Here is a 26,671-nt window from a genome sequence, read left to right as displayed (position 1 = left end):
AGGTTGCAGGGCTGGAGGGGAGACAGACTAGGTTCCTGCATCCTCCCTAACCACCACAGAGCCAGCAAGAGCCATCTCCACCAGTGGCTGGTGCAGGTTCTGAGGAAGCCTTGTTTTCAGGCTTCAGCAGTCTTGCCCCTGGAGAATAATCAATATTAATGCTTCTGTGATTACTGCTTCCCTTCCAAACACGCTCACAATCAGTTCAAGGAATCTGAAAGTCAAGTCACTCAGGATGCTAAGAATACAACAGAAACAGCTTTCAAAGGAACCCTTCAACTTCTGATATTTGTGAATGAGATCCAAATAGCATTACTCATTTATTTTTCAGGAAAATGATTTCATTGATATGAACAGGCCAAATCCCGCAAGCTCTATTCCGTGACTGCAGTTCCCTTACACTTTCAGTTACATTTTTATGATTTATCTGCCCATGCCAACACTTGAACATCTCCCAGGATAATAAGAAAAACAATTCTGGTTTTCTATTTAAAACTCAGGCTGCCTTTAAGCCACATGTATGAACCCAGCTTCTTCTGAAGCACAAACATGTTCCGTCCCTCATTTCCTTCCGTGACTACCTGAAATCAAAAATGGATTATTTTATGCAATATTTCTTATTTGTTTTTCCATGGACTTGCGATAGAGTCAAACCACTTAACAGAACCCAGCACATTATTCTTCGCTTATTTTCCCTAAAACATGACTTTCAGCTGACACTCTAAATTTAATGCCATATAATAGAGGGGAAAAAGGGGGGAGCCAAGGACTCACCTTCTGTTTGCAGCTGCTGCCAATTTTTCTTGAATGTCTTTGGTATTAAGAAGCCAATTTCACCTGCACAGAATACCACTCACTTGCCATAAAGAGGAAACATTATCCCAGTTCAAATTTAAGGCTACTTACTCTCATCATTTCTTAATCAGGCTCATGCCCATTGCCAGCAGATTAATAACTCTTGCTCCTACATAGAAATGTCTTATAAACTTCTGAAGTTTTAGGTAATGCTTTCATGGTGACTCCTTCCCATTGGTGAGAAATCCATCATACCAGGAAGCTACAGGAGGGAGCGTGGAGAGATTTATAGAGCCCTCAGCATCTTTAAAACACACTGATGCAAAAAAACAGGTTTTATGTCTGTCAAAGCTTAGGATGTCCCCCCACCATGATGTACCATGCAATTCTCCCACAGCCCAAATATCACCTAGTGTATGCAATATGGTTTGCACAAGTTCAAACACTTTGAACGAATGGGATTTTTTTTTTTTTTTTTGCTTTACCAACTTCCATATGTAATTTCACAACATCTACTATTGAGACAGTGCTCTTGTTTGGAAAGTACAAATCACTCATTGTACAGCAAAGCGCCTTTGTTAACAAGCTGGGTGTAACTCATTTTTGTTTAATTCTTCTGGGCATCTCTCTAACAAACAAGTATTCTTTAGAGCTCAGCTCAATAATCAATACAATTTTCTTAGTTTACAGAGCAAATAATTACTCTATGGGATGACTTCACAAGGAGATGTGTATATATATACTGGGTACCGAGAAGGCTGAGAACCATCTACTGAGCTCAACAGCAACAGGGTTGCAAGTAACAGACTATACAACCATCACCGCTATGAAGACAACCAGAAGCGTTGCCCTTCTTGGGCTCGTCCTTCTCAGCTGCCTTTCTGGTAAGTCCTTTCTGTTACAGTCTCTGTTAGTATCTCTTGTCCTCCTGAACCTTTGCCTTTATATGTACATCGCAAAGGACAGTTCAGCCTTTAGGTGCTGTGATGATTTAATAACATGTGAGCTCTCTTTTAATGAACATTATCCTTGTGCAGATAAATACCATAGATCAGTCCAATGCATTTGTCTGATTTAAACTTGTGAACCTTAGTGAGGATAATAGTGATGCAAAAGGAGAAAGTTTATGTCCTTTTTCCTCTTTAGTGGGTCAAAAATTCTGGTTTCACAAGGAATTGATTTTTTAAAAAATCCTAGCATATAACTTCTTGTTTACCTGGAGTAGATAAAATATTTGGGAAAAATACCACTTCTCAGCAATAAGAAAGGGTAATCTGTTATTCTGCTGGGAAATTGATGATTCCAGAAGAATCTTGGTCAAGGACATTGTAAGATTTTTATATTTTCTGTTTTTATTGTAGATATTGCTGTTGCTCAACGGCGGGTGAGTAGTGGATGTTCTTTGTTGTTTAGTCTTGATTTTTAAGTCTAGATGAATAATTCATACTCACACAGTATTCCAGGGGAGGCTTGAGGGGAGAGGGGGAAAAAAGAGAGTGTGTGAGAAAGGAAGAAGGAAAAGTGCCCCTAAGTATTATAGCACCCCTTCTCCCCAAAATAAGAAAATACCTTTGTCTGAGACAGTTAACTTACCATATCGATAATAAAAATGACAGCGATTAATAATGTAGAGTGAGAGTCAGCACAGCAGAGAGTGCCAACAGAAAATCTATACAACTATTGAATAGCTGCCTAGATATCTTCCCTGTCTTGATTTCCCAAGGAATGATCATTTTTTGCCTGCAATGCTGGCCGAAAGGACTGAAAGCCTTAATGGCAAAAAAGTGCTTTTTTGTGCTGTGAGAAACATGGTGTATTTTGTTCCCTCTCTTTCCTTGCCATGGAGGAATGATAGAGGGGAAGAAGGAGGGAAAAAAAAGGCCAATGGTAGTCAGAAACATGATTGAAATGAGCACAGGTTTCTCTGTGCTTGGAGAAATGACAGCCCCTCTTTGACAGGCCTCCTGCAGCTTGTACGGGTTGGGTGGAAAAACACAGCTGCAGGTCGCCTGTCCCCGCAACTACGAACCCGTCTGTGGCACCGACAACGTGACCTACCCCAACGAGTGCTCCCTCTGCAGAGCTTTCTTGTGAGTAGAAGGTCTCCTCACAACCTTGTGTAGATCCAGGCCTGGAGGTTGGTGGCCCTGCCTGTGGCATGGGAGTTGGAACTCTGTGATCTTTGGGGGCCCTTCCAACCCAACCCATTCTATGATTCTATGGACTGCAATGCCAGTTCAAGACAAAAGCCTTTGGGGTTGTGACTAACTGTGGGATGGACTAGATTTTTCATCAGGTTTTTTCTTCCCTAATGCCCATGATCTTCCGTGTCAAAGGTCCTGAATCTGATTAATTACTGGGGCTTTACGAGTGGAGAGACTTAATGAGCAAGATGACTACATGGTATCAAGAGATTAAAGCTTCCTGCCCTTCTCTCTCTCTCTCTCCCTCTAGCCGTAACCGTGGCATTGACAAGAAGCACGATGGAAGATGTGTGACGGTAAGGTCTGAGGACGGTTCCTTCTGCTGTGCTGAGCGGTGGTGGGAGAAATGATGGCAGAGTCCTAGACAGAAACCTTGCCTGGGATTAATTCTGTATTAAAACCCCACAATTTCTAACTGCCAGGAATGGAAGGAAAACAAAGAATTTCAAATTTGCAATAATTTCTTTTAAATTTTGTTTGAATGGTTAAAATCAGCATGTTTTGAAATGTCTGGTGTATAACACCAGGCTTAGGAATGGAAAGTTTTGATTTCAATACTGCTTCAACATTATCAAAACATTTCTCTTTAGACTCAAGACTTTGAAGCTTGTTGAAGCTAAGAAATTCCCAGAGGAAGTTTGAATTTTGACTAAATCGTGATTTTTGTACCAGAAAAACGATTCTATCAGAACGTTTATCATAAAGTTTGTTTATCAATATATAGAGCTACCATGAAGTGGAGAAGTATCTCTATTTTTAGTTTGGAGAGAGAAAGCAAAGAAACACTCTGGCTGTGCAATTTAACATAATACAGCGACTTCCATTTCAGCACACTCAGAGTAATTGCAGAAACACCAAGGTGAGCGTAAACTCAATTTTCAAATGGCATCGACGTTTTGCTGCAAAAGTTGCTGCTGCAGAGGGCATTTTAGGCAAAGATCCTTCCTGGTGGTGTTCACAGTGACAAATCCCCAAGGCAACAGGGGAAAAAGCCTGCTTCAGGACAGGAAAAGACAGATGCTCTAGGGTCGTGCTGTACCCACGTGCAGGATTTCAACCATTGGTGCTCCAGGGATTCCTCCGTGTTGAGGCTGGAAGCTCCTGTCCTCCTGCAGCTTTGGGGATGGGGGGAGATGTCTTTTGCCCCCTGTTCCATTACAGAAGACTGATATGAAAGGGGAAAAAAAACTAAAGTGTAGTTCTGTGACCATTTCAGCTCGACTGTACTGGCTACCTGAAATCACATGGCAGTACATCACCCTGCACTCTGGAGTACAACCCCATCTGCGGCACCAATGGAATTACCTACAGAAACAAGTGCAACTTCTGCAACGCTGTGGCGTAAGTGGAGGGGGGCTAGGTCACAGGAGGGGTTTTGGGACCAGTAGGTGCTCATGTTGGTGTTTAGAAGGCAGTGTTTGACTCGTGAAGTGTCTGCCTTGTGCTCATTCATTCTCAACTTGCTTTCTTCCCCAAGAAACGGACTGAACCTGAACCTGCAAAATATGGGAGAATGCTACCAGGTAAGATGCAGGAATCTGCTCTCGAACTGCTGTTACAAGGCATTTTACAACACAGACTCACCGAATCTTATCTAAATAGTAGAAATGCCTGCGCTGTTCTGCTGCGTTTGGCCTGAAAATAGGATTTGAGGAAAATAGTTAAGGTTACACCAAGGTCAAAGGGTATTGAACTAATTCCTCTGACCCGGGGACACAGCAGTCAGCTGCTGGGAAACGGGCTGAGCAAGAGATGCTGCCTCCTTGCTTCTGCTGGAGAACCGGTGGGTCATGTACCACCTATAGGTGATTCCTTGGGTGGGAGTACTTCCTGCGGTGTGGCTTGCAACCACTTTCTGTACACTCACCTCTGATGGCCTGGAAATATCAGCATGGTCATTTCCGTATTTCTAATAGTATTTATTGGGGTTTTTTGCCCCCATCTTCTCCCCACTCCAGGCAAACTCTGCCTCTGAGTTTGCAGAGTTACTGGAAAGCAGAGCCCTGCACCTGAAAAGTGTTTTTATCCTTTGCCATATCAGAAAGATTAAATAAACGTAAAGCACTCATGTAGGAAAATAGGGGAAACAAAGCCCTTAACACCTGTTGTTGCTCCCTTAGCAATCAATTGACTGCAACAGCCAGCAGAAGGGCACCGACCTCATCTGCACCGCCGAGTACAACCCCATCTGTGGCTCCGATGGCAGGACCTACGGAAACAAGTGCCACTTCTGCAACGCCCTTTCGTAAGTATCATGGCACTCACGGCGTGGCCATGAAACCAGGGAGCTGCAGCACACACAGTGCTGGCCACTGGCGTGACAGCCCCAGAGCTCCCGTTAGCCCCTCGGTAAATCCGGCCCTGCTCTGCGTTCCTCTCCCAGTGCTCACTCTGCTGCCACCCCCCAGGCACTGGAGATCTTAAGCCCAAGTGAGTCTTCTCCTTCCCTGGCAATTAAATCCAGATCCCCGTTTGCAGGCTCCTAGCGTTGCTCACTCCCTCCCTGCCGGAGCGATTTAAACTGTGACCGTAGGAGGTGTCCAAAATTATGGGGTTTGTCCCCAGTCCCTCCACGTGAGAAAGCTTCTAACCTGGGGAATCAGGAAGGAGGTGAAACCTTAAGTGAAGTGCTTTGTAACTTGGGGAGCATCGGCTTATTGGGGTGAGGTTCAACCAGAAGACTGAGATCCATGTCTAATTTTGGTCTCTCTCTCTCTTCAGACGGAACCGGGGAAGTCTGTTCGTCAGACACACTGGTGAATGCTAAGTGCTGGAGCCATGCCCTTCGCCCTGGTTTCCTCCTTATGAATCCTGCAATCAAACACACTCTCCCTTGCTCCCTCAACTGTTGCGCATCGGTTTCTGCTTTGATTGATCAATAAATTAAATGCAGCCACTCTCTTTGCCATGACTGGTTTTTGGTTTGGGTTTGTTGGTTGGTTTTTTTTTTCCAGGGCAGGGGTAATGGTCTTCAGGCTTTTAGGTACTTATCTGTCAGGCAGGGGAAGTTGTGAAATCAACCACATTAAAGAGCAAAGCGTAACACCCATCACACAACCAGCCCAAGCCCTCACGAGAGTACGTCACTCCATACCAAACCATCAGAAGAGAAACCAAGCTGCTATAAAATGCTGCCACTTTCCTAATTTCGGTTTCTTATAGGGTGTAAATGGATTTGTCTTTGAGTCTTGCAGGAACCGGTCCTTCTTGGAGCCCTGGCATAGGGGGCATGGCCCTGGGGAAATAAGAAAGGTGGCCATGGTCAGCCCTACCTGGTGACACCTGGGCAAGGGGCAGGTCTGGCAGTGTGTCGTAAAAGGGAGGCTCATGGCAAAGGGAGGAGGCTATCTCATGGGGAAGAAAATTAGGAACTGCTGCTTCCTTGAAGGGTGTGTCCATCGAGACTCTGTTGATCAGCAGAAAATTGCAGCAAGCTGGGCAAGGCTTTAATGAGACTAATGAGACCCAAGGATAAATTAGTCTGGGTTCAGGCCATCAGCTTCTTAGAGAAGAGGTCTGAAAAGTTGCACTTGGGTATTTGAGACAGAGGTAGGATAGGATACCCTTCAGGAAGATGTCTTGGATTTTCTAGCCCTAGGAAGAAGGGCCAGAACCTGTGCTGGTAGTGCCAAGATGGTTTCTATCTTGGAAAAAGAGGTATGGAGATAGCATCTTTTTGGGGAATGTAAAGAGTTTTCTTGATGTGCAGTGATACATACGAATGCTCATGATGATGTGCCATCTTTTGGGTGAGTCAAAGGGTTAATATGCAAACAGCAGTGGCAAAAAGTCCCAAGTGCCATGGCTCATGCAGTGCCTTCCTCTTGCAATGCAGGAAGAATATCTGCTGCTAAGGCTGATGTTAAGGACAAAAATCTGTGGCTTCCAAGCATTTTCTTTGTGTCTTGTTTCCTGAAGTAGATGATTTCTTGAGCAGGAATAGTGTAGGTACTTCCCAGGAGAGCATGAGAGTCTTGTCCTTCCCCAGTACTAGTAGAGTCCTTCTTCCTGGGAAGAGGGATGGAACTTTGTATTTCATGGTGTTTTCTCTGTTAGAATGGGCAATGTAAATCACATCTTGGCTTTCTGCCTCCTCTCAAGAAAAGACAAATGGGAGAGTCATGAGAGTCCTTGCTGCTTACCTACTTGTGTATGTGTGAAAAATAATTAAGGAACAGTCTAACTAGCTAGTGGGTGTGAACAGAGACCTGTCAGCACAGGACAGAGCTCTGCTATAATTTCTTGTTGGCCAATAGGTTTATAGAGTCACTACAGACTAGTGGAGTTTTGGCTGTAGCAGAAAATGGAAGTCCATGGCAGGATTCTGTGGTGATCCTCCCTTGCAGTGGTACCTTTTGCCTGAGGAAGCCATGTGCTTGCTTAGCTCAGAAGGCTCTGAAAAGGCCCAAAGCTCACCTACGGGGAAGGGAGGGCAGATGCCAAGTGCTGGGCATTTGGCTCTATCCTGGATATCTCATGGGCCTCTAACCAAGAGCTCTTTAGAATATAGAAAGGTTTGTGTCCCACAAGCCAAAAGACTGGCCCGGCACAGATAAGTATTGAGTGTGACACCAGCAAGACTCTGCCCAACTACCCCCATTAACTGGAAATCAAGGTCCAGTTGCCTTCTGGCCTGGTTTTCAGAGACGTCAGAGGGACAGAAGAATTCCCTCACCTGTGCCAGCAAGTAGCCTGTTTCAGATGCTATAAAGAAGTGGAAAGGGGTAATAACGATAATCACCTGCTTAGTAATTTAGCCTCTTCCTCTCCTCTGCGGTACACTTGCTAAGGCTCTAGCCAGTCAGTTATGCTGCAGCAACCGAAACGTCTGGGTAGATAAAGGACTGAGGCATTAAGGCCGTGGTCGTGAGCAGTGACGTATGAAACTAGAAAAGGCAAACAAGTAACGCCGCAAGTGGCAGAACTAAACGTGGTTCTGAGCGGCGCTGCGGCTGGCTGGCTTGATAACTAAATTATACGAGAGGCTGTGTCGTGAGCTCACCCTTAATAGACATCTGAGAATTCACCTGTCAGTCACGGTTTCTCTGCTGCGTGGATTTTAAGATGTCTGGCAAGCTGCAAACTTTAATGCTTTCCCCAGATGTAGGGCATTCAGAACATCGCCCTCCTGCAGAAGCTCTCTCCCTTGCTGGCTGAGGATGTAAGTAGCATCTTTCCTCTGTTGTGAGCCAAAGGTATAAAAATCTATTTGGCTTTTATTTTTTTCATGCTGTACGAAATTTGGTTGGAACTAGTAGATACAAAATTCACCAGGGGAACTAATAAACAGATATATCTCTACACAGTGCCCTCATAAGGCTTGTCTCCCTAGGAAAGCATGCTAAAATTTTATTATTCTTATTTGAACAGATAGTTTGCAAATGGTGCAGCTGAAAGCAACTCCTTGCAGAGACTCAGCTGGAAATAGAGCTCAAGTCTCCCGATTTCCCCATCAAATTCCCTTCATTGCCACTTGCTGTGGGAGCGGAGCCCTAACATATGTTTGCTAATGTGAAAAACTGGGAAACATTGACAGCTAGAGTTTAAATAGTTCAGGGAGGAGAGTCAGCAGTCCTATCTGGGACTGTGCACACAGCGATGAGAGCAAGTCACATTGGAGCGCTCCTCCACCCCAACCCAACAAATTTAGAACCATCCTCAAAAATAGCCAGGGAACAACGTATAATTGGTTTCACAGACAACACATTCTCATGTTGTGATTTATTTCGTAACGTCTAGTGAGTGTCATCACGCCACACTCCAAGCCTCGGTGCTGGCATTCAGCGAGGGCCCAGAGAATGAAAATTACCAGCTTCCCCGATGAATCACCGCTTTGAAAATTCACCCTTGTGAGAATCCTGTGACTATTTAGAAAAAAAAGAAAAAGATATTACAAGCCCGAGTCTATCACTCATATAATTAGCCCTTTCTAGGTTTGATGTGGACAGGGCAGCATTCCTAAAGCACCAGAAACACGTCCAGGACCAATAATGGCTTTAGAATTGAAGTGGAGAAGTTCTCACAATTAAGGTGGGGAATGAGGACAGCTACGGATGGGTGCATAAATACACAGAAAGGCAGGTCCGCGTGCACACTGTGGGCTCGGGTGCTGAGACGACACCTCCTGCACAGATCGCTTGGCTTGGACTAAAGAGCTGCCGGCAGCATGAAGGCAACAGGTGCTTTAGTGCTTCTCAGCCTGCTGCTGCTCTCTTTCTTCTCAGGTAAGTCATCTTTTCCCTAGCCTAGAAAAAAAAAACCCAACAAACCAAACCAAAAAAATCCCCCCAAACTCAAAACCTTTCCTGAGAACAACAAACTTTGGAGAGCCTTGATCACCAGATGACAGGCTTGAAGATAAAGCTGAGCTGGTAGAAAATATCTGCGGGACTTGCTCACTCATATGACATATTTCCACTCCTTGTGTGCCTCCGCAGGGAATAAGGCAGTGGAGGTGTCACTGGGAGACAGAGTGAGCAAATTCTAAGTGGCTCTTTCAGCAAATGTACCAAAGCAGAGTGTAATTATGAATTTTTGGTACGAATGTTCACTGGAGAGGTTTTGCTGAACCAGTTAGAGAAGAAACTCACACCTCGGGGTCATCAGCTCTTGTTTTGATCCTAAGCATCTTGGTATTTGGTGTTATCCTTGGGGACGTGGAAATGTAATTAGATGAAAGTTTCAGCTTTCGTTTATGTTGCAGAGAAAAGCTTGAAAATTAAATTCATGTGTCCTCGAGGAGTCAGAACAAAGAGGGCAAATTAAAAGGATCCAGCATTTATTTATCTGGAGATTTACATATCTCTCTGATGATCTGGAGGCGCTGAGCGATGATTTTTGAGCATATAGGTCATGTCAGTGCTATCAATTGCTTGTGTCCAGCTGACCCAGCTCTGGAAGGTTTGTGGTGACAGTTGCTGAAGAATGCGCAGAACAAGAATAATTTGTACTTGTTTTTCTGTGAATAATTTGAATAAAGAATTCACTTGAGAAAATTGCAAGCTGTGCATGGAGAAAAGAGGTGAATTACTTTGTACACATTATTCATTATGAAATATTCATCTGTCTCTAATTGAGTCTTAATTGGGACTGGGTTCCGTCAGAGTGCTGAAGCTTCCTTCCAAGGCCAGGCAGAATAGCAGCAAACTCTGTGATCTCCTGTAAAATAAACAGATGTCAAGAGACATCATCACAAAGTCTTCTGAGCCACATGTAATATTTATAAAAACTATGGAATGAGCTATTTTGTAAATAATATGCGGATAGCCCTAACAGAGACTTTACAATGAACACAGCCTAGCCTGGCCTGGGGAGAGGATAAACACCCCAGCACAGGGGATGAAACAAAGCGATTGGCGCAAGCAGCAGGGTGAGATGATGGATGATGGTCCAGCTGAGGCTTGAGTGTGATTTCTAATGTGTAGGACAAGACCCTCTCATCTCCTGCCCCAGGTCCCCTCCTGCTCGGAGCCACCTGAGCAGGACCCCAGCTGGCAGGGACCCCACTGACCCAGTAGGCACAGCCTCACACCCCCACCCCTGCTGCCCCGCTGCCATGTGAGATGCTGGGTTGTGTCGTGACCCAGATTCTGCAAATCTGCAGTTGATCCACCCCTGAGTGTCAGGATCTCCCTTAGAGACGTCTCAGGGTCGCCTTGTCCCGCAGCTATGACTCAACTGCAGTCTTTGCAGTGAAGATATATAAAGAGGATGGGCTGATTCTCCTCCAGCCCAGAGCCTGTGGTTACAGTGGGTATTTTTGCGCTCTTACTGACCGGCGCCGCCTGTTCTGCCCGGTATCAGCCCATCACGCCTCTCTGTATCTCACCTGGGATGAAGTTCCGTGAGTCTCTGAGCTGAGGACAAATGTAAAGCCAACCGTGGGGTCTCCTTCTCCATGGTACCAGCCATTCATATTCCTCAGAGGTGCAGGAGTCTAAAAGCCTCCCCAGCCAACACAGCTTTAAAATCTCTGTGGAGCGCGGCTCGGGATCCGATATGGCAGCTTGCTTCCCCGCGAGTGGCTGCCTTCCAGGAGATTGGGTTATGTGTCTGAGGTGCAGTTAGCAGCTGAATGACTGATTACATGGTATTTTAGTAACATTTTTCAAAAAGGCAAAATACTGAAAAGCAATTCAGATAATGTATTTCCTGCCCCCTCCTCCGCCGCGCAGGATGACAGAGTAGGAAAAACCTGCTGTATGTTTAACTGTGGTTTGCATAAAGGGTTTGGGACTTCAGTTCAGGCTCTATCAGGAAATAATGCTGATGTGTAAAATCACCCTTTGTCTTTTTTTTTATTCCAGATGTAGAAGGTCAAGACATCGAAGAGGTTAGTGCAGATGTTTCTGCTTACTGAATCTGTATTTTCTAGAGGAATGGTTTTGTAAGCAAGATCTTGGTGCATGTTAAACACAGTTTTTAATGTCTGCTGGGAGCAGGTGGGTCCTTCCAAGAAGTCCTGACACGTTGGGGATGTTCAGTGGTGTACAGGGAACGTTATATGTGGCCACATTAATGAGTAGACCAGGGAAACAGACGGTTACTTCAGCATATGCTTCCCATGATTAGGTCTAGGGTGCTTGCACAGGGTTGTGTTGGTGCACGGCACAGTTTTGGTCCACTTTCCTCCCCTGTCCAACCTTCCTATGAAGCAAAGGTGCTATGGAGTGTGTTTTATCCCCCCAAACAAGGTCTGTCACTGGGTTCCTGGACATTTCCTGGACAACATTTTTAATTCCCCATAGATGATGGTTTGCTTCTCCTTCTGCTGGGAAGGCAGAAAGCTGAGTGCAGTTTCGCAAGGTGCATGAAGCCATGCAGCAGTGAGCTAACTTGGCACCAAATGCCTGGAAGAGCATCAGTGCTGACTCTTCTGCATGCCTAGGCTAATCCACTCCTGCCTTTGGGAGATCAAGTCTTCTCCCAGGTGACTGTGGTTTCCCTCCTCAAACACAGGGCAAAAAATTCCCCTAGAACATTGCTTCTGCTTGTGTCTGACAGGGCTTTATCTTTCAGTAAACAGTGTCATCCCCACCACTTTAGTCCTCTTGCCAGAAAAAGCATTGTATTAGCGACCTGGTAGCCAATCTGGAAAGTGAAACAAAGAGTATGGGATTCCTGAAAGGATTTTTTTTTAATTCCTTTTGCAGATCTGTAGAGAGTTTGTAAACAGAAGCGTGTTCTGCACAAGGGAGTCCAACCCTCACTGCGGCACGGATGGCGTCACGTACGGAAACAAATGTGCCTTCTGCAAGGCAGTGCTGTAAGTGGAAGGAGAGGGGATTGAAATAACAGCATTGGCCCAATTTCCAGTGTGTGTAATGATGTTTTCATGGAGGGGTGGCCCTGCATCCAGGCTGCTCCTCTTGCATGGACCATCTCCTGAATGATGCCAAGTGGAATATTTCCTCCTTGGAAAGGAGCTGTGTGAGCACGAGTTAATTTTAATCCATTTCTGGGCTCTGCACACTGCTGGTTACCGTGCTGAGAAGCAGCACGGGGCCTGGGAGGCAATTGCATCCAGCCTATACCTTCTGCACACACTAAATCAATGCACATTTCCCACGATGTGCCACAGGCTGCAAGTCTCACTGCCCACACTTCTGGATTCTGAGAAGTGTTGGGAGGAATGCAAGAGCTGAGCCGTGCCAAATTGTTCCTGAAAAGTCTGAATAGACTTTGTGGAACAAGACACAAGGTCCCAGAGGAAGAACCTGAGTTTCTCCTTTTCCTGACCTCTGTCATCTTTCAAAGGAGAAGCAAGAGGAGCCAGCGCCCCTGGACTGAACGTGCTCATAAATCACGGGTTTCTCCTTAGCAGTCCTTAACATTTGGCTGCCTCATCCTATGGGAAGTCACAGAAGAGCAAGGAGAGGAGAAAACAGCTTGATGCTTCCTGTGAGGCATCGGGGTGCACTAGCATGAGTCAGGCTAATGGTCCTGTTCAGACTGATGAGCTCCTTGTCCCATGCTGCTGTGTCTGTTGTACGCTGCTCTAAGTCTGTCTTGCTCCTTTTTGCAGGAGAAGCGGAGGGAAAATAAGATTGAAGCACCTGGGGAAATGCTGAGTCCTCACCACCACCAAGCACCAGCCGCCGAGGCCCCGCCAGCGACGGCCGCTGGCGCCCGTGCACGGACACGGGAGCAGTTTGCCCTCACCCCCGCTGTCTCTGCTCAATACAATAAAACCAAAACTCAGCACGATTCTTTGGCTGGATTCCTTCTTCCATAATACCTAGAAAAGCACTTTCAATACAGCCGTGCCAGAGCCTAATGCATGGCTGCGCTACCCCGCGCTATTACATCACCCTCCTCCCGCCAAGCAAGGCGCTCCCACTGCCGGAGCGGCGATTCCCACGGCTCCCAGGCTGTGTCCTCCCTCCCATCCCCAGCCTTTGTCCCGTCCTGCCTGACGAACTGGCACAGGTCGGCCGAGCGGCACAACCGCTCCCGGGCTCCTGCCCATCTCTCCCCATCCCAGGGGGTGGGTGGCAGCGGGCGCCTTTATTCTTTACCCAGCCTCCATAGACATGTTCCTTCCTCTCTTGGAGGTTATTGTGGGAGGGTGACAGGAGAGCTGGTGAACAGCGTGACTGCATATGCCTCATCTCCTTTGGAAACCAGAGACAAACAAGCTGAGGCTAGGGAATATTGCTCCATTTAAGCCTGCAACAAGAAGATGGCAGGTGGAGGCTGGTTTTAGGCAGAAGCTGCAAGGCTCTTCTTTCCAAATCAGTCTCTTTCTTCTTCCTTCTAAGAGAACGCTTTGTCTTGAAAACTGTGAACTCACCAGCATTAGCTTCCTGCTGCCAAGTGGCTTCTCATGCTAATAAAATTATATTTAGAAGAGCACCAGATTGTATAAAGTGTCAATAATTTTAAAAAAAAAATATTCCCTGGAGGAGAAGAGCTGTGGGCTTCCTCTCCCCACAACGGGGATAAACTCTCCCTGAGTCATACACAGACCTTGATTTTCAAGGCACAAGCGTTTGTATTTATTTACAATTTTTAATGTACATAGACCTTATTCTTTGATTTACTTTTCACGTCGCTGCCCTCTGTCTTCCTGATGCTGGCTGGAGAATCTTTCTTTGTGGGAACATGAGAAAATTAATTCCATAGCCTGTCCTCTCTCGCTGTGCAAAATTCACACAGGGAATTACTGGTGGCATCCCCTTGTTAAAACATTGGCAGAAGATCAATGGGACACCAGCACCTTCATGTTAAACACTTAACTTTCAAAGGGAGCTTTAGATTTTATCATGAGCCTCAGGGGTCAACATATTTTGCAAGCACCTAAATGCTGAGCATCTAAACCTCTGGACCTTGTTTGGAGAGGGCTGGAGTGTTTGCCTATCATGCCACAAACCACTCTTTGAACTCAATTGGGGTGCAGCGCCTCAGAAGAGAGGCCTTAGCAATGCACTCAGCACACCTAATGCTGGCTTCTCTTCTGATAATTCACATTTGCAATGCCAATTCTGGCAAATCCTTTGTCATTTGGTAACTTCACAGGCAGCGTGCAGGAGGCAGCCAGCCAGCGGTTGAACTGTGCAGGCAGAGCTCCACGTGAGCTGGGTTGGAGCTTCTCTCAGACCAGCTGTCCTTGATCCTGGTGTTTTTCCCTCCCCAGCTTACTGGATTCTTGCAAAATCTGCCACCTCTTCTTGGAAGCAGAATAACCTTCTCTGTGTCCCAGGCTGTACAGCCAGGGTAAGTGCTCTTGGCTGGTTTCAAATCCAGGTGTTACATTAGTGAACTTTAGAGCAGGACAGCCAGAACACAGACAAGAATGAGGGGAGCAAGAAGCATCTCCTGCATGAGGGCAAGTGGTCACGAAGGACTTCTTGGGGGAGTGGCAGGACCTTCCTCATCCATCCTCCTGCTTGGAGCAGGATGACCTCCACGTGCCCTCTCCAACTGAGTTATCCTGTGGTGATCCTATTACGTTGCATGGCTCTGCACCAGCACCATATTCAGTGCATAGGAGCAAAACAACCCCATTTCTAAGACAGAAAGCAGCATTTTAATGAGAGGGGTGTGGGGCATTTTTATGCCTGGGAAGGCCCTCAGTGACTCCAAAAATCTCACAGCACAGCTGCTAATCCTTTCTAATCTGGAGGCTGAGATAACAAGGACAGATCACAGGAGAACAGAAACTGCAAGAGTTCACTGATAACCATCCTGCAGTTTGCTCTTTCAGCACAAGCAGCAAATAAAAGCACTTCTGTTCCCCTTGAGACCCAACTACCAATGTCCTCCACCTGTGCCCAGGACGTGGAGAATGGGAATTGCTTCCTTTGAGGAAATTACTTCTCCTGGTGAGGAAAACTTCCCAGAACTTCATCCCCAGGAGAGGCCAAGACACGCAGTGCTGCACGAGGGAACAGTGGACCATCCTTCCAGCTGAGCGGGCGCATCGCTCCGGTTAACCGAGACAGCAGTGATGCTCTGCTGGTGCCAGGTCTGTTCACTCTCAGTTTGAGTGCTGTGCTCCCCTTCCCAGCACCACTGATGGATGCCAGGAACAGGGTAGGAGCGCGACTGTGGCCACAGGCTGTCCAGCCTGAACTCCCATCTGTGTCTGGCTGCCTTCCCAGTCACATACCAAACCAGAAACCAAAGCTTCAGACACTATTTTTTCTTTGATTTCCTTCCTCCACCTTTTAAGTTGTATTTTGGGGTTTTTCTTTGTGTTTGGAACTTACAGGGTTTGGTTTTTTTTTTACAGCTTTGAAAGGTGAGTGAGTCATGATGCATTTGAGATGTCTCTTCGATTAGATAAAATGAGCATCTTCACAGCTTTTTCTGTCCCTGGGAAGGGGCAGAGGCTGGAGTGGGAGCTGCCCCAGCATCTTGGCCATAGCCAAAGCCTGCCCCTTGCAGCAGAATGAGGGCCCCGTGCTCCCTGTGTCGTGCTCAGCCTTCCTTGGCAGTTAAAATGATGGAAGAATTAAATCTGTGCATGGCTGCTCTTACTGAACGGACGCTGTTTCTCCCAGCTGAGCACCCTCCCGTGACCGGGCTATGCACATGGCAAAGGGGAAGGATGTGTTTCCATCTCACAGCCTCACTCTGCTGGTGATGCAGCTGATACATTATTGTGTCCAGGCTCTTGGCCCATTTAACTTGTGTGCTCCACCGCTTCCTCCTCCTCCCCCAGCACAGGCACGTGGCACTGTCGCAACTCGGTTGAATCCTTTGTCCTACTTTTTTCCCTTGACATTTGCAGCATTTGACAAGGCCTTTCTAGCTGCCACGGGACAATCCTAGGGTGGTGGTGCAGGGTTCCCATAGCCTGGGATGGGAAGGAAGCTCTGAACTTATTTCGAGTCACCCCTTTCCCCCGAAGAGAAGACAGGCTGGGTCAGGTTGGAAGGGCCTTTGGTCCAACCTCCAGCTCATGACAAGGTCAGGTCTGATGTCATAGCAGGTTGCTCAGGGCTTTATCCAGTCCAGCATTGAAAACCACCAAGGGTGGAGAACATATGATCTCCATGAGCAGCCTGTCCCAGGGTTTGACTGTTATCATGGTAAAGACATTTTTCCTTATACCCAGTTTCAACTTCCTTTCTGTCAACTGCCTCACCTCTGAGCCAGGTACCACCACAAAGACCCTGGCTCCATTTGCTCAGTAACCTGCTTGTTAACTGGCAGCCCCCCCCGTCCCAAAGCCACCTTCTCACCAGGCTGACCAAGCCCACCTCCCTCTGCCTCTTCTCACAGGGCAAATCCTCCAGCCCCCAACTCTCTTGGTGGCTCTTCACCTAACTTTTTCCAGGTTTTCAATGCTTTACTTGGGCACGGGAAGGAGAGCTGAGCTATGGGGACAAAGAAAAGGATTGCTTGGAGAGTGAGAGAGAGAAAACTGTGGGAGTGCTGCGGGGGACTGAAGAGATGCAGATGGTGACGGTAGCAAGGAGCAGAAGGAGGGTGTCAGTGTGTATGGGGTCCTTTAAGGATTAGAGAGCAGCTGAGCCTACTCTGGAGTGAAATGGCTCCCAGATGCTAGGAATCAGCCAACAGTTCCCCCCATCACAGTTGAAGGACTTAAATAAGAGCCCAGGGGAAGACTCTGGCTGTTTTCATGGATTCCAGAGCAAAAAGGTGAGGGGGTTGCTTTGTGCCAGGAGTTTTGGTGTCAGTTGGGTGTTCTGGTTTATTTCCTGCGTGTGGCTTAGGAGCTTCTCCTGAGAGCAGCTGTGATAATTGTGGTGTCTTACAAGGCTGCTCTGAAAATGCTGGGTAAGGCTTACAAGACACATGTGGGTGACAAGGATTACCACAATACCTGAAGGAAGAGTGGGGAAGGTGTAAGGTTCAGCTGTATAGAAGGGCAGGTACTGCATAAAGAGCTGCTTATTTTGAAGCTTCAGTGATGAGATGGTGCTCCAAGGTGCCTCTTTGGCTTTGACACCTGTGGGGCAAGAGCTTTACTAAGGCCAGCTCCTTGGGTCTCTAGAGAAATTAGGGCTTTGGCAGAGGTTGCCAGGGCTTGAAACATGAAGTCAGACTTGACCTTTTGCTGGGCCTGGAGGGATGCCTGGACCAACCTGAGGCTGGCCTCAAGCAACAGGTTCTGTGCTTGTAGCAGGGTGGGACCCAGCTGCCAGCTTGTGGAGTAAAGGTTTCCCAGGGATGTGAGAAAAGCGGCAGTGCTGTGTAATAAGGTGCTTCCCTTTCTGGCCTGAAATTGCTCAATTAATTGGGAGTGAACTGAAAAATTGGGAGTGAGCTGGTGGTGTGGTGAGGGCTGGCTGTGACACTTCTGGCCTTCTTCCCAAGGAATGTCGTGCCTTTCTTTGGGAGGGTGATTTTGTGGAGTCACCTGTGATAAAAGCATCAGCTACCTGGGCCCTGCCCTGTAAATGCACCCTCCTGTCATCTTCCGCTCCTAGGCATGCCTTTAATCCTTATTCACAGTTACAACCGGCCAGCGGATGCTCCAATTTCTTTTGATGATGATGATGACGATGACCATCCATTAAGAAGGAGATAGGAGGGGCTGCAGCGAGTCACCCGCGCCGCTGCCGTGTCCCAGGCGGGGACTTCGCTGCCCAGCGCATCCCTGGCAGCAGGAGCGGCTGAGGGCGGGTGCCGCGCCGGGTCCCTCCCGCCGGGCTCTTCCTTCCCTGGCGCCGGGCTCCCTCTTGCGACCGCCGGGCACGCAGCCGCGGGTGCTCGGGGGAGCCGCACCGGCTGCGGGTGATGCTCTCTGGTCTTGCTAGGCAGGATGGCTTTGGAGAGAGGCACAAATGGCCTCTTTGCGCCAAGCTTTGAGAGCAGGTCGGCTCTGTGAAACCGGAGGAAGATGGCTTCGTGTGGTCCTAGAGCTCTGCGGAGGCACAACCCAGCCACACAGGTGACTTCTACCTGTTGCTCAACATCAGAGGTGCTGACAGCAGAGCTGTGCACATCTGTGGTAGCTAGTCACCCCCAGAGACTCACGAGCTCCTGAGACTGCAGCACCCATCCTCTCCCCAGCACGGTGGGTCTGTATTAGCCAGCTTTTGCTGAGCCCAGCAGCTGTTCTTGCAGTGAATTGCACTCACACAGATCTCTGCACTGTGATCTGTCCTAGTGAATTGTTTTGTCTGTTACTGGTGTCCTGGCTCTCCTTCCTGACAGCTGTTCTCCCTCTCCTGAGACCACTGTTGGGCTAGGGTGCTCTGAGCAAGTCCCCTCTGCTCCTGCAGAACCTCTCATCAAAGAGTGCAGGCACAGTGTCAGCATGTCCCCTGGGCAAAAGGCAGCTCTAATTAATGACTTCTTGCTCCAAGACTGCTCAGGCTGCTGTCTTTCCCAGGGCACCACTCGTATCTCCTGTAGATGCTGGAGGAAGAAGCTTGAGGGCAGAGAGGTGCAGCTGAGATGAGCTGGGCTTTGTACCTCTGTGGTTTGGGGAGAGGCTTCCAGTTATGCTGTTGCTGGATGCAAATATTGGGATTTAGCATCAGTGGTGGGACTCCAAGTGTGACACACTTGTTCTGCTTTTCACTGAGCTCGGCTGGGGCTTGGGCTCTGGAAAGGCCTTTCCTTCTGTAAATGCCATGACCAAGGAGAGAGCTGCTGCCTACACTTGTATTCAAGCAGCTGTGGCATGGCACAGTCAGTGCAAGCTCCCTCTTACCCTAACTGGGTCTCAGAGGACCTTTTGCTGTTGAGGGTGCATTTCTGTTTACTGCTGGGTCTTGGTGGCCTGTCCAGCACCTGCCAACCCTCTGGGACGGTCCAGACCTTGGTGTTGTCTGTCCAAGGCCTGGTAGGGTGATGATGCTCCTCCTCTTGCGACCGAATCGCAGAGCGACGGAGGGGGCAGAGTGCAGTACCGAAGACGGACACTGGATGCTGCCACAGACCAGGTGGTTTATCAGTGGTACCGTGTCTGTTCAGCGCAGTTCAGCTTGGAGCTGGCACCAGGCTGCAGCCTTTGCCCTGGCTCCTGGACTGTCGCTGTCGGTGAGATCTAACTTCCATCGGGGGATGGGGGTGGGTGGGTGGATTGTATAATTTAAGTCCCTCTAATTTGAGGTCAAATCAAGAGTCAAGGAGAAGAGTGAGAGGAAAAAAAACCCCACTTGTTTGAAAAATCAGCATCGTGCTGATTGCTGGGGACAAGGTGTCTAGTGGGCTACATCCAGCCCCTGACTTGTTTTCAGGTCGGACCAGCCTTGGGTCATGTCATGCAATCATTCACCTGGTGTCTCCAGGAGGCTGGTACATGTCACAGGTGCTGAGACAAAAATGTGAGTGTCCTGCCAAGCTCTGATCACAGCCCTTACTCCTGCCTCAGTGGGGCTCTGCTTTTCCAGTCACTCCAGTAGCACTAGTGTTGCAGCTTTGCTGCTGGCACCAGCCCTGCACCCTGGCAGGGAGCCGAGGGTGTCTTCAGCATAACCAGAGCTGCATCTCTTCTTTATCATCTTGGATGTAGGAAAAACCCCACCCCTCAAATGAAAACAGGGACTTTTGCAGGTGCACATGCTTGTTGGCCGAGCTCTGCCATCCCCACTGGCACTGGTGGGTGGGAGCTACTCACAGCTGGTTTTAATGTGAACTTTCAGGTGCAAGGATGTCTACTCTCTGCCCCAAAAAAGCTGTCTGATATGATAAATTATTGGCAGCCCCAGTGCTGCATGTGAGGGAATGGTCACTGATCCAGTGTGCAGCATAAGGCACGTGTGGAGAAGAGCAGGGAGGCTGGGGTGGTGGCAGAAGAGGCTACTCATGTCCCACCCACAGACAGACTGCAGTCACACCTTCTGTGAGGGGACTGTGGGCACCTGTGGGGAGCTGAAGGGGTGTCAGTCCTGTTTGCTGCACACCTGGCAGTACTGCAGCTGACTCTAGAGTTGGTGACAAGCTTGTTCCTGTTCTTCCTGGCTGGATACAGGACTCTGTCCCCATGTGTGTGAGGAGGTATTGAATTAACCTTGCCAGGAAGAGTTTGTGCTCCAGGCATTTCCAGCCCCTGTGGGGAGGCTGTGCAGTGTGGCTGTGAGGGGCTGTGGGGTGACTTGGCACTGTACCAGGACCTGTTTGCAATGTCAGAGTCTTACAGGTGACTTCACAGTAACAATAGCTTTGTCTGATGGGTTTTCAAAACCAGGACTCTGTTGCAGCTCCCCCAGCAGATGCTGCTGAGCTCCCCTGGTAGAGAAACAGCAGCGATGCTGGTGTGACTCTTGGGGAGCTGTGATGCTGTCACAGAAAGAGCTGCTATGGCAAAGAGAATAAAGGTTGCTGCCCTGTAATCCAGCCCATATTCTGCTGCTTAATTTGACTTCTATGGTGATCTTGTGGGAAAATACACTATGGAGGAAGTATTAATGAATTTCCTTTCCCCTTTCTGGAAAATGGAAGTCAAGACAGGGCTGAGATGAAGGAGAATGTAAAGAGCAGATAAAGCCCCACATAGCGTGGCAGGGGGAGCTGTTTATGTGGGTGTACAGACAGCCCTTGGGGTGGAAAAGCTGTTTTATCAACGAAACCTGGAGGGGAAAGCACTGACACAGCTGCATGTACCTTCAGGACCTAGAAAATGTGAAGTCATTTCTATTACCCAAATAGATTTGGGAACCTTGATGCTTCTTGCATAAAGTCAAATTCAGAAGCTGAGTCTGTTGTGGGGAGCAGTGAGTATTAGCTGAGCCAACCTGGATGCAGTTCAAACATTCAGCTTTGAGCAGGCAAACCTCCTCTCCCCTGGAAAGCAGATGGGTCCTGTTGAGACAGGAATCTGACAGGGTCTAATTAGAGATGAGCCTTAACCCCTGCTCTTAGCAAATGAATAGTGTCTTCTGTGATGGTCATTCGTTAATGAGAATAAAGTGGAAAGCACTTGAGCTTCCCTGTTGTGCCATGGCTTGGCCACTGCTGCTGGAGACGTGACCCAAAGGGAACCAGAGGACCATGGGGCTCCTGCCCCATGAAAAGGAGTGTGGGGTTTTAGGACAGGTAGGGGGTCAATGAGAGGATGTCTGGGGTAGAGGAGCAGCTGTGGGGTAAAGCACTGTCAGCAAGCAGGAAAGTTGGGTTTCTGGGGTGGTCAGAGGCTCCCTCTGGCCTCCAGGCAGTGGTGACCCCAAAGGGCTCTGCTGCATTTTCTGTGGTGTAGGTAAAGGAGAGTGGCTGCACCCTGCACTGAGACTGGGAGCCACACTAAGCAGGAGCCAAACTGAGCAGATCAGCCCTGGGGGTCTTGTGACTGTGGCCTTTCTCTAGCAACAGGAGAAAGTCTCAGACACTAGACATGGGAATGAAAGCAGACACGGTGGTCACAGGGAGATGGGTGTCCATGGCACTCTGCTTTAGGACACGACTGTGGGTCTGGACCTCTCTGCCCAGCTATTGCATCCCTGCAGTGTGAGCAGGGGCTGAGGGGAGGCAGGATCACATAGACCTGTGGGTACCCCCAGCTTTGCTCTGTTTTATCAGGGTACATCTGTGTTGTCTTGAGAAGGTTCTGTGGTGTCTGTGTTTAGATGCAACTCGGGGAAATGACACTGATCCATGGGTCAAGGAAAGGCTTGGGCAAACAGGTGTGCTGCTAGGGCCCTGCCATAGGGCTGGTGAGACTGAGCACCCTGCTGGGTGCTGTCTCTGCTGGGTAAGATAAGGTCACCGTGTGCCACCTCCTGCCCCTGCAAAGCCGGGGCAATCTAGCCATTGTGGTGTTAATTGGCTTTGGCAGAAGCTTTAGCTGGAAAGCTCCAGTCTGTCCTTCCCAGCCTTTAGTTAGCACTTTGCTACAGTGCTTTTCTCAGGCCTGGCCCAAGGCTTCTGCTCAGCCCTCTGGAAAGGATCTGGGGGAAGGGGGGTTATAAAGCTCAACTGGTCCTTGTGGAAGACTGACCAGTGCTGGGAACTCTGCCCATAAGTCTCAGCTTGCCCTGCTTACTGCCCAGCTACTCTGGTAACTTGGTGCTGCTGCTCCCCTCTAGGCTGATTCATGTTTCTTGGGAGGTAATGCTGTGGCTTCTTCCTTCCAGAGTTTCAGGAATTCTCCTGTACTTGACTGAGTCATGGTCTGTGGGTCTGTAATTATCTGTTGCCTATGTATACATTAAGGGATTGTGTATGTTAATCTCACAAGATCTAATGCTCGTTTTGATGTTTTCATCTTGCTGTCTGCCCGCAGCCTCTGCATGGGGTGTGCTGCAGGGTGAGCAGTGATGAGGACAAGCATTTCTCCCTGCCCATATCTCCCTAACTCACCCTTATCTCTGACCTGCAGCTGTGCAGCCAGGCTCCCAGCACCCCAGCTGAGGCTTATGGACCAGCTTGGAGCTGTGTGCACCCTTCAACACCCATTTCCATGCATCACAGAGTAACAAGTGGCTCTGCATCAGTGATGTAAGTTTAACTGGACAACTATTTTATGGCATATCTAAGTTTAAAGCCAGACAAACTGTCACACCACTTGGTCAGGGATTGCTATAATGAGCAACAAGACACGAAGTCAGTTTTATCAGTGACAACAGCACATCTCAGTGCTGCACGGGTGCATTTCAGCTCCATAAAACCATGTGTTACACAGTTCAGTGGTTGTAGAACTAAATCTACCTAAATTTACTCAGATTTGCCTATCTAATGTAAATATTTTTCGTGGGATTGTTGACATTTTTCAGTGAACCAACCAAACGAATCCTATCAGAGTAAAGAGGGGGGAAAAAAGATCACTTTAGGTTACAACTTAAAATTTAAGAGTACTGGAAAGTAGGAATGCACATACAAAACACAAGAATTTGATTCTGTCTAAAGAAGTCAGAATTCTCAATTATTTGCCTGCTTTCTTCCAGGTCCTGCTAGTCACTAAATTCAAACCAAAGTTGTTTAATAGCTTCTGAAAGTGTTTATTTCAATTACTTGACTATTTGGGGGATGGGGATATTGGCCAGATGTAATTACAAACCTGGCTGTATCTGCAACTCAACATTTCCTTCCTTTCAAGTGTTAGACACAAATTGTTTTGTTTTCCATTTGCTAGCCTTTGTTCTAGGAAAAGGCTTTGCAACATACCCACTGTGTCTAGTCACATCTGTAAGGGACTAATCACATTTACAAAAACCCCACATCACTTTATCATTTTCATCTTGGAGGCAGTTTAATACACTTAACTTTTCCAAAAATGTGCTCATTTTGGTCCAGATTCAAGGAATATCCATCATTAGGACAGCAGAGGGACCCAAAAGTCACACTGGCATCAGCTGCACTTTAAGCATGTGCTTGAAATTCTGCTCATGCTCGTGTACTAAACTGGTGCTTGAGGTTTTCACTGCTCACAAATGTCACTTACCCAAGTGTGGCATGAGGTACAGACTGGATATAGAAAGCAGGGTAAGAAGTCAGTAAGCTTTGCAAAAATACATTCTTAGAGCCATCTCAGCTTGCCCTGGGAAGCAGGGTGTCTTGGAAAGTGTAACTAGTTTCTTGAATTATTTACACTATTCTTCCTGTGCCAACACTTGTTTTTCCAGTATGACCCAAACTAGGAGAAAACACCAAAGGAATAGACTTTGATGCTCAGTGATGGAGCTCTTGGCTCATAACACGTCAGTAATACACAAAGCTCATCAAAGCACTTGGTTATTACAATACCATGGCCCGCTGCCTCCTACAGAAGATTGAGTGTCCACTCTGCTGATGAGGTGCAAGTCAAGAGATATGATGTACATCCACACCAAGAAACTTAAGAAATGAGGGAAAAATTCTAGAGCACTGAAAAAACAAAACCCCACCAGAGACAGGATGGAGGCTTTTTAACCACAGTATTACTGGAGAACATGTTCAGAAACATAAGTCTGGGTGTCAGAACTGAGCTTGTTCAATTTTTTTATTCATCTGTAGACATTTCTCACCAATATGAAGCAATTTAAACAGCTTTTCTGAACAGCCTGTGGATCAGGCACTCATGCCCAGTTGTCTGGCTCTGGTCTGGGTTCAGGAAGAAGCATGGCAGATCCAACTCCAAATTCAGGGGCTGATCTTGCAGTAAGTAGAGCAAAGTATTAGCTCAGACTGCTGGAGATGAAAACCCCTATCTGAAGGTTGATATATTTGGCTTGAGCACTTTATATTGAACCGTGACTTCTTTGACTGATGCTCTGAGTTTGACTTGCCGCCTTCTCAAGCAGCATAAATAGTGAAGAAAAAGCCTCTCACTGCTGAATATCAAATGCTTTGACACCACTGATGATGCAGTAACTTTTGTCTCAAAACATCAGTCAAAGTCTTCTGTTGCAAGAGGAGGGGACTCTGCTCAGCAAGTGACCATGCAGGCTCTCCTCCAGGTCACTGAGCTCCCTTGTAGGCAGGAGCTGCAGCCAGCCCTGGTGAAAATAAGACCTGCTCATTTCTGATATATGAACACCTTGAAATATGGTGTCATGTGAGCAGGGTAGGCGTGTGATTCCAACTAGATAATCGAAAGAAAAACAACTCTCAAGTGACACTGATGTGCTTTGCTGTGCCCACCACCCCACCCATTGCACTAAGAGCATGATGCAATTCAAGAACAAGCTCACTTGGGCTTGTACCTGCTATTTCTTAACAGAAAACAAGTTGATGGGAAAACTATTTGCTAGGAGAGACAAAAATTAAGGGCACGGCATTGCATATGTCTGTGTGAGGCAAGGAAACATGCCAAGGTCTGCACAGACCCCTAGAACTAAATGAGCATCTGAGTGCTCGCAGTATCAAAGCAGCATCAAAGGCAGACATGAGCAAACTTCATAAATAACCAAGCTTGAGGATGTATGAGAGCTCATCAGCATATAAATAGTTCATTTGGAAATCCTTTCTTATAGAACGTGATTGGAAAAGGGCTGATGTAGCAGGATAGCAGGGGGCTGCAGTGTAGGGGAGCTGGGGTGGGGGATACAGCTGGGCTGGGAAAGAAAGGTCTGAGACTCTGATCTGGTAGATAAAGCTGGAACTCAGGAGACTCAAATTTGCGCCGTAAGGCATCATAGATGTTTTTCACTGTTCCCTAGGAAAAACAAACTAAAATGTTTCTTCCAGACCCAAATCTTTTGAGTTGCTTATACCTAAAGCACAGCCAGATCAGCAAGGAGCCCTTTTGAAGCACAACGGTCAGGATAGCAACTGGAGTACAGTAACTTACAGCTGTCACGAGATACTGCTAATGTTCCTTACATAAGAAACTCCTAACACTTGAAAGATGTTCCTAGTCATCTCCAGGGTAGATCAGTAATTTTTATTTCTTGTAGTCCTGCTATTCTACCCCTTAACATTTCCTTTTCCCTGAAATCTTTCTCCATCAGCCAGAGCATTTTGGCCACCCCACACCAAGAGCAGTGGTTGCCCACGCTAATACCAGGCAGCCCCTGCCTTGTCAATAGGGAAATGTCAGAGGACTCTGCCCTTCAACACCTCTTCATTCAGTCCTCCTGGTTTTAAACAGCTTTAATGAATAGGGAGAACTGTTTACTTTACCCTCTGAAACATGGCTTTTACCTAGGCTTCATTTTATTGGTAGAAAGAAAGAATTCAGCACTTCTCACATCAGTCTTAAATACATCCTGAACAGACAGAGTGGAAAATTGTCTTAAACCCTTTGGCATTCACTTGCTGTCAGTCGCATGTCAAGTCAGGAATAAAAATTGGCAACTAGCTGTAGATTTCAGAGTCATGCAGCAGGATCTGTGGAGCTGAATTTGCAGCTCAGTTCTTGGCTTCAGCTGTCACTCCATGTACCGCCGGTGATGAGCGTTCGTGCCACAGTGAGGCATTAGAGTTGTCAGATATCCAGAGCTTACAGAAATAACTTCATTTTTAAATGGACTGTCTCTTTTGGTATGAATAATCAGACAGAACAACATACAAAATACTTGACATGTACTGGGAGCCCAGTACACTCTGACACCTGAAAATGTTTGGAATACTTCAGGCTCCATTTAACGCTTCTCTAGAGTGTTGCAGAGCAGTAAATGATGAGCTCTGTAATTAAGCCACATGCTCCCTCTCTTTGATTATGCTTTAATCCTATTTCCTCTAATAGAGATTGTGAAAGCCATTGATCAAATACTTCTCAGGGACCTTTGTATAATTGAAGAGGAAACTAGACATTAACAGGGAACAAGGCATTAAACTTTGCTGTGGATCGATGTTCCCAAGGCTCAGCTACGGTTTGGAAATACGAGTAGGTT

At 47.4% G+C, this 26,671-nt stretch overlaps 2 protein-coding genes across 2 annotated transcripts; both read left to right on the top strand.

The window, feature by feature from the left end:
• Positions 1–1,621: 1,621 nt before the first annotated feature.
• Positions 1,622–5,766, top strand: LOC311195339 (double-headed protease inhibitor, submandibular gland-like; the record flags this gene model as incomplete). Its single annotated transcript, XM_084268720.1, has 8 exons — positions 1,622–1,679; positions 2,157–2,179; positions 2,755–2,885; positions 3,250–3,295; positions 4,216–4,340; positions 4,477–4,522; positions 5,120–5,244; positions 5,721–5,766. The coding sequence occupies 8 exons, from the start codon at positions 1,622–1,624 to the stop codon at positions 5,764–5,766; spliced, it is 600 nt and encodes a 199-aa protein (XP_084124846.1).
• Positions 5,767–9,165: 3,399 nt separating this feature from the next.
• Positions 9,166–13,069, top strand: LOC311195394 (serine protease inhibitor Kazal-type 6-like; the record flags this gene model as incomplete). The annotated part of the gene is made up of 4 exons (XM_084268785.1): positions 9,166–9,223; positions 11,306–11,331; positions 12,152–12,264; positions 13,024–13,069. The coding sequence occupies 4 exons, from the start codon at positions 9,166–9,168 to the stop codon at positions 13,067–13,069; spliced, it is 243 nt and encodes an 80-aa protein (XP_084124911.1).
• Between the last annotated feature and the right edge of the window lie 13,602 nt (positions 13,070–26,671).

Source organism: Gallinula chloropus, assembly GCF_964237585.1.
Source record: "Gallinula chloropus genome assembly, chromosome: 10".
In the NCBI taxonomy this organism is placed as follows: domain Eukaryota; kingdom Metazoa; phylum Chordata; class Aves; order Gruiformes; family Rallidae; genus Gallinula; species Gallinula chloropus.
Note: the sequence above shows the minus strand (reverse complement) of the source record. Positions and strands in the feature narration are given on the sequence as shown.